Source organism: Poecilia mexicana, unplaced genomic scaffold (assembly GCF_051168715.1).
Source record: "Poecilia mexicana isolate PSO_F unplaced genomic scaffold, ASM5116871v1 scaffold_15, whole genome shotgun sequence".
Classification (NCBI taxonomy): Eukaryota; Metazoa; Chordata; class Actinopteri; order Cyprinodontiformes; family Poeciliidae; genus Poecilia; species Poecilia mexicana.
In genome coordinates, this window is record NW_028263384.1 from 2,112,921 (window position 1) to 2,124,585 (window position 11,665).

General features: G+C 36.6%; 1 protein-coding gene across 1 annotated transcript; it reads right to left on the bottom strand.

Moving 5' to 3' along the window:
* Positions 1-2,795: 2,795 nt before the first annotated feature.
* On the bottom strand, positions 2,796-6,039 carry LOC106932345 (programmed cell death 1 ligand 1-like). The gene is made up of 6 exons (XM_088013494.1): positions 5,883-6,039; positions 4,760-5,065; positions 4,420-4,683; positions 4,221-4,316; positions 3,659-3,698; positions 2,796-3,177 (listed from the first exon to the last, which is right to left on the bottom strand). Exons 1-5 carry the CDS (start codon positions 5,947-5,949, stop codon positions 3,661-3,663), a joined length of 771 nt encoding a protein of 256 aa, XP_087869620.1. The 5' UTR covers positions 5,950-6,039; the 3' UTR covers positions 2,796-3,177; positions 3,659-3,660.
* Positions 6,040-11,665: the final 5,626 nt, after the last annotated feature.

Here is an 11,665-nt window from a genome sequence, read left to right on the forward strand (position 1 = left end):
AAATTGAATATTTAATATTGGTAAAATGTATTAAGTATTTAATATCTAGGTGTTTTATGGTAATATGGATCTTTCAGATTATTTTGAGAAGCAATTTCGATCATATTTTACATTTTATTGAAATTTGAAATTTGAAATTTATTCGAACATGATACAAATATAAAAATAAAATAGTGCACAGTAACAAGAAGTGCATAAGAAAGAAGAGAAAATACAGATTTTTTTGTTTCAGTTAACATATCATGCTCAAAATGGGGTAGGAAGAAGTGAGAACTTATAAACTCCTACCCCCTAAACACTTGAAACTTTAGAGTCCTACTGTCATTAAAAAAATCAAAATCAAAGTGGCAGTCAGAAGTAACAGTTACTAATATTTACCTATACATTTTCCCATTTTATGCTGGTTTGTCTTTCTAAACCCTTACACCAAGTTATCTGCAATACACACCTTATTGCTTTCTGTCACCCATATGTGTATCTATTGAAAATTACCTCTTTGTACTTTCTTTTGAATTGTGTTAAACTATTGCTTTGTTTTAAATCTTCATGTAACTTGTTCCATAACTTTACACCTTTAATTGAAATGTGTCATGTAGCGCGGGCCGCTGGTCTTGGTCTTGACTCGGTCTCGACTTTCATCGGTCTTGGTCTTGACTTGGTCTCGGACCCCAAAAGTCTTGGTCTTGTCTCGGTCTCGATACACTCTGGTCTTGGTCTTGTCTTGGTCTTGGGTTAGGTGGTCTTGAACACAACACTGTTGGGATGTCATTCGGACTAGAGAAGTGTGGCCGGATGGTTACAAAGAGAGGGAAGGTCGTCCACACAGAAGGGGTCTCACTCCCAGAGGGAACAATAGCAGACATAGAGCACAGCTACAAGTACCTGGGAATACAGCAAGCAAATGGCAACCTCGATGAGGTCACAAGGAAAGGAGCCACAGCCAAATACTTCCAACGAATAAGGCAAGAACAAGATCTGTGCAATAAACAGCTATGCCTTACCAGTAATCAGATACCCTGCCAGAATAACTAGCTGGCCAATGGAAGAGATGAAGGCCACGGATGTTAAGACTCAGAAGCTACTAACCATGCATTTAGCAGTTCAACTGGAGAGCTTAGACATGCGACAAGAACTGACATTAGACAAGGACCCGACAACAGGTGGACTTAAATACACAGGGAGGGTGATTAGGAAACAAGACACAGCTGGGATCAATCAACAGGGAGGACAGGACATCACAGAGACTCACAGGGAAACAAGGACACAGAAAAAACCAAGAAATAAATACACAAAAACACAGATTGTCACAGAAATATTATTTTCACAAAGTTTTTAATAAATTTAATAAAACTAGATAAATGCTACTTAAATAAAAATATATGGTTTTATTTTATGTTTTAGTTTCTGAACTCGATTTGTATTGTAACAGCAACAAAACAGTTTTTTTTCTGCTGATCTATTTTTTTCTTAAACAATTTACATTTTTTGCCTAAATATTTCATTTATTTCTTTACTTGTCAAAGTTTCTTCAAAATAAGTTAGAAGTATTATTTATAAGATATATTTTTCTGACATAAAAATAGTAACTCAATGAAAAAACAACAATGTTTTACTGTTAAATTATAAATGATTCCAGTTGAAAATGAATTTATCTTTTATTACATATAATAAAACCAAAACAAGCAGAATATCTCTTTATCTCTTCATGCTCTTTTAGGAATGTTTTTTTTTGTTGTTGTTTTTTTTTGTTGTTGTTTTTTGTTTGTTTTTTTTGCTAATTTTGTAAGATCTGGTGTAAATAAATGTAAATATAAGGTGAAATCTCCCAGGAAGATGATTCTCAACCTTTGGGTGGAAATTTAACTCAACCTGATTGAGACTCGATCTGCTTCAATATGGATTTCAATGTTTCTAGATTCTCTTTTTTCTTGCTTTGATGAGATGAAAACATGTTTTATACACATTTTTTAAATCTTCTGTAAAATAGTTTTTTTGTTTCTTGTATGAATGTGGGATTTACAATGTTCAATTTATTTAAACTTTTTTAAAATTTCTTTTACATGAACTGCTGCTACCACAATAATTAATTATCTCTTTTCTCTTGTGTTTCAGTTGTCCCCAAACTTTTTCCTGCGAGGGCCACATAGCTGTTCCTTTCTCTGGTCAGGGGCCGGTCTTAGTTTCTGGAGAAAGAAACCTTGGAAAATTCTTATCGGCGTGAGGGGGGGAGAGACACATTCGCGCTTTTAGATAGATTTTCACCCAGAATGCAAATGGAAAAAACCGTGAGTGAAACGGTGACTGGGACTGACTGGTATATATTCCATTGAGGGAAAGTTAGTTTCACATTGGCTCAAGAGCCCCCCCTGGTGGTTGAAGAAAAATCCACATATAAACCAGGAAATTCAATATATGAAAAAAAAAAAAACACTGAATGCTCTCTGGTATGAGGAGGCGGGCCGGATCCGGCATTGTTCAGGGGGCCGGACCAAACGACGTGGCCGCGGGCCGTAGCTTGGGGACCCCTGCTGTACAGTCGGGTGCTGGATTTGGGGTGGAAACCTCCATGCATGGTTAGCGTTCAGCTCTCATTTTCAGTCCTCTGTCCATCACTTGCTACCAGTAATTAGCTGCGTGCTAAACTTTCTGCCGTGCCGCCTGTATTGTACTGTTTGAGCTTCATCATTAAATTCATAATTTCTTCTACAACCTGGGTCCCTGCGTTCATCGTCACCACCTCCCATTCACCAGATCATGACGATTTCTTATGAATCCAAGATTTACAGAAGCAAAAATTCAGCCTCAGATTTTTTCCTTTATTTTCTGTCCCTAATTTTATGAGAAATTTATTGCATCACATACAAAAATAAATTCCACGTTTAAGTGATTCTTTTGAGAAAAAATGTGTTCAACTTGTAAAATGTAAAGCTGAGCTGAATAAAGATTTTAAAAAAAAAAAAAAAATAATAACATCAATAGAATTGCTCCCAAAAAAAATTCTACTTTCGAATTTCATCTTCGGTGTTTCAGATTTTCCCTTTTTTCATTTCTTTTCTTTTTTTGTTGTTTTTTTTATTTGACATAAAATAGTTAAAGTTCATAAACTCCACCATCCTGCTGGTCTGGACTGGGACTCTGGAACCTGAACTGGTTTGTCCTGAAGATCCTCTGATTCTCCTGCAGCTCAGAGAAAATAAAGGAAGATTTCAAAATTAACTAAATTATTTAAAACTAAATGTTAACCTGCTAAATGAAGCTGTTCTTATTACATTATTTAACAGGATTTATATGAGCAGAAATTATTTTGCAAGTCACTGTTTATAAAACATGAATCAGCATTTTATTAGACAGGAAATGAGCTCATAATGTTTGTTTGTTTCCATGTTAAAAAGTGTGAATTATAAAGACCTGTTTGAGTTAAGACATATAAATGTAAAGTACAATAAAATGTATTTTTAACATGTTTGTTGTAACAAATTAAAGTTTGTTACAAGTTTGTTTAAATATAAAAAGTCTACAGCGTCTCCAGACTTTCCTCCAGATTTATCTTCTATAAAACACGTCTGAATTAATCCTCCTCCTGCTCATGTTTAATCACCTTATGGTGATAAAAAAAATGCAAATATGTTACATTTAATTTTAAAATTTATTGACTCACCATTAGTTTGCTTTATTCTTCCAACGGCGACTCAGAATTTCTAGAAAACAGGAAAAAAGTTGTTAGATAACAACACAAACAAAATGGCTGAAATATCACAAATGTACCTTTATATCTGAATTACTGAATGGAACTAATATTTATTTAGAATACAGATTATACACACTAAGTATCTTTCTTTCTGTGCTGGAAATATTCTAGTAGATGTTTGATTAATGCAGCAGAAAATGTTTTAGAAAGTCCTGCTAAAATCGATAAGAAGCTGCAGCTCAGCTTCATCGCTGCTGAAAACAACGGATGATTTTTTTAAAAATAAAATCATATTCAGATTAATTTAATTTCTCTCCAGTATCTAAACAGACGACTCACTGAGGTCTTTGTTTATTTTCCCAAAGCAGGAAAACATTAAGAGTTTGATAAAAATGAAATCTTTAAAGACATGAAGAATTCTTTATTTATCTCAAGTATTTTTCCATCTCATTGTTTACCAATATTATTGCATATCAGATATTTTCCCAGTATCATTCAGCTGCAGCTTAATGAGTGAAGTGAATTATTTTACCTGCTATCACTGTGCAGATTACAGGTGATAATCCCGTCACAGCGATCAGGATTTTCTCCATAATCTGCCAGCTCTGCTCAGCAATCTGGGAATTTCCTGGAAAGAAATAAGAAAGATGAGATGAACCTCAGTATCTTCGGTTCATCTTAGATGAGACACCTTCAGAACCAAACCAGAACCACCTGGTTCTGATTCTTACTGAGTTTATGAAGTGTTGCTCTCCTCCTGTTGCTCCTGGTTCTGATGCTGCAGCTGTAGGTCAGATCTGGACCATCTGGACCCGTCAGAGAGCTGCTGATGTCATAAAGCTTCTCCTCAGTCTGATGGACTGTGGTTCTGTTCTGCAGAGCCGTGTTGGATGGAGGCTCAGTGGACCAGGTGAGTTCAGGTTGAGGGTAGATCCCCTCTGAGCTGCAGGTGATCCTGTTTCCATCCTGATGGATCCTGATGTCAGAGACTGGAGCTGCAATAAAACACTGATCTATTCAGAATGTTAAAAATATCAACATAATTAATAATTAACTTGTTTTAAATCCCACCTTCGACTCTCAGGTGAATAAAAACCAGTTTATTTCCGCTGGTGTTGCACCTGTAGGTTCCCTCATCCTGAACTTTGACCCCTGTCAGCAGCAGGGAGGCGTTTCCTCTGGAGATCTGATCCGTGAACAGAGACGTTCTGCCTCTGAAGTTCTGGTCCTGTTGACCCAGCTGGTCCTGGTTGCCATAGTAACAGTGGACGGTGCCGTCTGCAGGTGTCAGGCGGCTCCAGTTGATGACATCAGAGCTGCTGGAGACGCTGCAGGGCAAAACGCAGCTCTGGCTGAAAACACACGTCACCCGGGCGACTGAAAATAAATAATAAAAAAATTATTCAGACTTTATAACAAATATCTGCAATAATCAATTTGATTTAGAGTCCTGAGTTCACTGGAAAAACATAAAATCTTACCAAGTGTTGGTTTAGTTTCTAGAATTAGAGCAAATATGAAATAAGACAAAACTGACTTAAAAACAACTTTTCAATATAAAGGAATTTGTTTTAAATGATTCTTGATTCATAAAAATTAGTTCCTGTGACAAAGTGGTTCAGTTTGTTTCACCACTTCCCTTAACATTGTAAATATAGGAATCATGTTTTGCTCTTCAAATGTTAAAAAGCAAAACAGAAACTAACCTGTAAATCAAATATTTGTCTTGCTGATTAAAAGTGAAACTATTGACCAGCTGCTGGCTGAGATCCAGGTTCTGCTTCAAGTTTTTATCTCCTTTATGTTCACATTACAAAATAAATGCACAGATTTTACAGAGCTAAAGTAAAAAACATCTGTTTCCACAATGTTCAGTGTTTTATATATAAATATATAAACATTAACAGAGACTGGTAGATTATATTTGTCTTGGCCTTATAATCAGAAAACTGAAAGTATGAAGCTAAATATTTTTTCATAAAGTTAGAAAATAAAAGACATGATTTTAAACATTAATCTGAAAAATGTCTGAAATTCATAATTTGTCTGAAACAGAATAAAACCACTAAAATGTCAGAAAAGTTGAAGTTTTCTGACTCAAGCTGCAGTTTGAACAGAAACATTTCAACACGTCTCTGTTTGTTTTATCCTCAGATAAAAATCTGCAGAGCAACATGACTCATGCTTTGCTCACCTCTTTTTGAAGAAATGCTCTGGAAGCTCAGAACCAGCAGAACCATGAAGCTCCTGATGCTGCCCATGGTCCAACTGGTCCCAGTTACTGGTCCCAGTTCATGCTACCTGCATGAACCTGCTGGGATTATGGCTTCATGGAAACGGATCGGATCAGAGAAACGGATCCACCCAGCCTGGTTATTAGTTTCACTTTTTATTTGGCTGCAGCTTCAGTGCAGAACCGAGTTTCTCTGATCATCATCGTCACGTTTCTGTTTTTCTCCCTCATTGATCGAATAACAGATTTTTTTTTTGTTCCAGAAAAAACAAATAAGATCAAATTTTAAAATATGTAAATGAGTTTGATTTGATTGGTGACTACAGTCAGTCAGAATGTATGATAAGAATTTTGTGGAAAATATTTTCTTCAGAAATGTCAATTTATTAAATCAAGTCCCATTAAGTTTACATTTAGTATTTTAATTATTTGGTTTATTTCAATAAAATTCTTCATTATTTACTGTTTTTGTCTTGATTATCCAGGAATATCTGTTTTATTTTAACACAATGTAACTATAATTAGTTAGATTATAGCTAACAGCAACAAGCTGCTGTTGTTTATGAACACACAAATGAAGTTTTAAAGAAGTCGCCTTGCAGCTTTTCCTTTTCCGCAGCTTGTCAGTGTTTTGTTCTTGTTCTGCATCCAGAACCGCCTCAGAAATCCAAACATGTTTGACTAAAACTGAGTTTGTATCAGTTTCTCTCACTAATTCCAGACTCCAGTCTTTTCTCACATTAACAGATTTTCTTTGGGTCGACTCTGATGCAGATTTGGTCTAACTGGTATATTTGGTGGTAAAATTGGACAGAAAATCATGTTTGTTTCCATGAAACTGAAATTATTCACCCAGCACAGGTTTAGATTTATAATTTTCTTTCAGCCAAGAGGTTAATTTCTTCCATGTTGGAAGTGATTAATTCCCTTTTCACTAAAGGAAAATATGAATAGAAATTGCAGAAGTAATTATTTCTGACTGGCTTCCTGAACGTTTCTGATTTGCTGCACAGAAGGTTTTTTATTTGCACACTAGAGGGCAGAGTAGAGCCAGTCAGAGGTTTACCTGTGTTCAGGTAGGAGAGGTCTGCAGTTTGCTTCATTTGGCCTCAACAGGATTTGCTCAGTGTTTGATGTTTTGGGTGTGTATGTTTTATTTTTTTGTTAATTAACTAAAGAAATGTGAATTTATTTGGAACATTATTTCTCCCTTCTCATGACTCTAAAAATGTATTTAATGATCTTTATGGATTATGTTACATTTGCATTTACTTTATGTCATGTTTGTTGCTACATGTCATTTGGTACATGTGGAACATAAGTATGTGCATTTTCAATAAAATGAGCTAAACAAAAATAATTTCTTTTGAGCAGTGAGAATATTGTGACAGTTTTATCATTTATAAATTGTGAAGCCTGATTCTGATCGTCTCTCTGCATCATCTATCACAAACACATAGAAAACAGTTGGATGTTGTGCAGAACTTAGGCCTTCAGCTGCTCAGGATTAAAAAAAGTCTTTGAGAATGATGATCAAGAGATTGCATCAAATGATAAAATGACTTTATAAATAAAAATGTTAAATAAACTTGTTAAAATCTTCAACATGCTTCAAAATATTACATATGTTTTCAAATTAAAACAGGAGAGAGATAATATTAAAAGAGAGACTTCATTTTTGTTTTATTCTAAACAGAATAAAACAAATCCCCATGAAAACTCAAAGTCTGCTGCATCACTTCGTTTTAACAGTAACAATCTGTCAATGGTCTTTAATCCTTTATTCACAAATTTCACTTTGTGCTTAATTATCATAGTAATTATTGCTTGATTATCATCCTTAACGTCTTTACCTTCAGCAGCTAACAAGCAACCAACAGTACAAGCAGTGCATGTCTATAGAACAAAGTTTAATCAAACCAACATGATTGTTTTAAATATTTTTATTGCTTTGATGGTAAAACTGGCCCTGCTCTCATAACGCAGCTCAGTTTGAGTTTGTTGTTCAAACTTCTCCAAACTGAGATTGCTCAGAGTTATTTCCTGGAGGTAAGATCCTTAATCCCCATGATAAAATAACAAATTATAGGTTCAAACTGAACCGTCTGTACCAAAGGAAAACAGCAGTTATTTAACTTCTATCACAGTTCAGGAGTCCTTCAATAATTTTTTTTTAAATTAAAATTTCTACTAAGAAAATAAAATATAAAGTTAAGCCTATAAACTTCTAATCAGCCGTGACAGAGAGAGATCCAGTTTTTCTGCTCTGTGATTTTTAGCTCTCAGTCCTCAGGTCCTTTTCTTCTTCTGCTGCAAAATAAAATAAATGAGTTAGAAAAGACCTACAGCTGTTTATTCTGCACTGCTGTATGGATAATTGATTTAGAAATGATCAAGTTTATGAATCACCGTTTTATGAAGTAAACTGATTTTGGGCACCTCCATGCTGAGCTGATGCTATTTTCTGCAGAGAAGATAAAAGTGAAAGTTCTTCCATGAAGCAGCAGCAGCTCATCAAAAGCTGCTTAAAGCATCAGTGTGAAACTTTTATAACAATATTTTATTAAATATTTGTTAAGCATGTCACCATAGAGGCAGATAATCTATGAAACGATTGAGCTCCTCTGCCTCTCGGCGGCGACTCTCATTATTTAATAACTAGGATTAAATTTCAGTTAATTTGAATTTAATCTGTTTGTATGTCTGGATTAAACTGACACCTTAGGAAAGTGTCAATTTCTGATTTCTGTCATGTAAACAGAACTGAAAACTGTCAGATGTTTCAAACTTTTCAGTCAAACTGTTGGTTTGAGTCCTGCAGCTCATAATAACCAGGAATATTTACAACAAAAGATTTATTTGTAAGGGACATTAAATGTTTTTTGAAGAAAAGAGATTAAGAACAATACAGAATCAAATTAAAAAGAGTAAAAATAGGGTTGGGTTACCTGCATTTTATATTTTCCCACAAGAACAACTGTAACCACAGCAACCGCTGCCCCAACCATCACCATGGAAACGATTCGATGTCTGGATGAACCTTCTGGAGCGGCAGAAGGCAGACTTGTCCCTGGGAGCAGTTTCACACAGGAAATGTGCCGTTAATTGAAAAAAGTAAAACTCCAGGAACACAAGTGCAGCTTAAAAACTGAGGATGCTGTGAAAAGGTTCAGGATTTCCTTTTTGCCACTTTCAAGCCGTCGGTTTCTGTAATCTGGTGATTGTGGCTCACAGATGACATGATACCCCAAACCATCACCGACTGCTGAAACTTCACTCTGGACTCAAACTGGTTCCTGGTTCTGATCCACCTCTTGGGAAGCTTCTTTCACCAGACAAGCCTCTCAGTGCTGCAGTGGTCCCTGCTGAAGATGTATTCATAAATCTATGATTCTGATATGATGCCTCCATTTAACCTACTCTGACTCCTCGAAGTGGCCGTCTTCTGGTTCCTCCTGGTTCTGATGCTGCAGCTGTAGATCAGATCTGGACCATCTGGACCCGTCAGAGAGCTGCTGATGTCATAAAGCTTCTCCTCAGTCTGATGGACTGTGGTTCTGTTCTGCAGAGCCGTGTTGGATGGAGGCTCAGTGGACCAGGTGAGTTCAGGTTGAGGGTAGATCCCCTCTGAGCTGCAGGTGATCCTGTTTCCATCCTGATGGATCCTGATGTCAGAGACTGGAGCTGCAAACACAAAGATTGTTAGAAAATAATCATTTCTGATTGACAACTTCTGAAAAATAGTTTAATAAGAAAATCAAACCTTCAATTTTTAGTCTAATAAATGAATCCTGTTGTCCTCTGGAGTTGCTGGTGTAACATTTATATCTTCCCTCATCCTGAACCTTCACCTCCTTCAGCAGCAGGGAGGCGTTTCCTCTGGACAGCTGATCCAGGAACAGCGATGTCCGGTTCTGAAAGCTCTGGTTCTGGTGACCCAGCTGGTCTTTGTTGTGATAGTAGGAGTGAATACTGGAGTTTTGTGTTATTGGGTAAATCCAGTGGATCAGTGAGTCAGAAGCGAACTGGAAGGAACAGGGTAAGATGCAGCTCTGACTGAAAACACAGGTGACCTCAGTGTCTGCAGAGAGAACAGTTCAGTTTTAATGAATCCGTCTGAAACAGAGGAGCTGAAGTCCAGACCTGGAGAGCTGCCGTCCTGCAGCTTCCCTGCTCCAATCGACACACCTGAGCCAAATGAAAGGAGGTCAGCAGGTCTGTTCAGAGCTGATCCTGGTCTGCTGGAGTAAAGATGCTCCTTGTCCACTTCAGTCTTTTTATGGATTCATGTTTACCACTGAAGTTATGTGTTTTTACATCTTAAATCATCTGTTTTAAATTTTGTATTTAATACACACAGGCATGTCAAGTTTATCTGAGCCTTTTTAATGTTGTTCTCATCATACTGCTGCCTGTTTAAGCTCCTGTCAGTCCTGGGCTGTTGGCGCTTTGGGTCTCATTCACGTTTGTGTCCCATATTATTGCTCAACAGGTTTTATTATATTTGGGTTCATTGGTATTGCTTTAATTTTTATCTGCATAGACGTATTTGATATTAATAAAACGCTCTGATCTCAAGATACCAATGCTGCTTTGCAGAGAATAATCATCATAAATTAAATAAAGCAAATTTTGTCTTAAAAACAAAATTAAATTCTGGACACGAAAATCAAAATAGTGTTCTGTTGGTTTTAAGACAAAATCTGAATGCAACTTTAATGGATGGCATTAAAACAGGAACAGTGGCATGTGAACCTGGGAGCTAATCAGAGGTAAGTGGAGGCAGCTGGGGAGAGCAGAGGGAAGTTATGAGATGTGGAACAGCTGGGAAGGAACGAGCGAAAAGGCAGAGGAACAAATCTGATTTAAAAAAACTGGAGAGAAAAAGGAGGAGACAAAATCCTGTGGCTCACATAACACTGTGGTCTAAAAACCTCAGTCTATTTATTAATGAAAAAGCAGAAAAGATCTAAAACAGAGAAACATGAAATCATGAAAACCAGAGAAGCAAATTAAACAGCTACTGATGAATCCAGTGAAATGAGGCCTGACAGGTTTGAAAGGCATTTTTCAGGTAAGACCAGTTGGATAACAGAGAAATTAAATCTATTTATACTTGGAAGTGGATGAACTGGTGACCATAATTTATTACTTTCTGTCATGTTTTCTTTCACAAACAACTTCAGTCCATCCTGACTGAAGTTGAACTGTTTTCCAGAGACGAATCACCAGCTCCAGACTCCATAGCTCACCTGGATCGGAACATTTTTATTTGTAAACGTTCCCACATGTCAATCCAAGGGCGTAGGTTCGGTCTAAGTTTTGGTGGGGACCTTGACCCCCCCCCCCCCCCGGCAGTACAGTGAAATGCCCAAGAGCACCGAACATTTTTGAGAAGGGGGGGAAACCACATTGGCTTAATAACCCCCTCCCCCCAACCATAACCATATCATACATCTTGTGTATACAACCAGATACAGTCATACTCAGCAGATCAGTTCAAGAACACTTTACTTTTTCCTTTACAAAATTCAGCAAACGTTACAAGTAAGATCAAAAGAAATATCCTCTGGACACAGCAAACACAATTGCAGATAAGAAGAAATCAATAATAAAAGAAAAAAGAAAAAATATTACATAATTAACAGACCTATTCTACCTCACATTCAGTGCTGACCTTACTAAACACCGGACTTTACAACAAATGCGTTGCGTGATAGATATCTAACTTATGGGTCCACTCA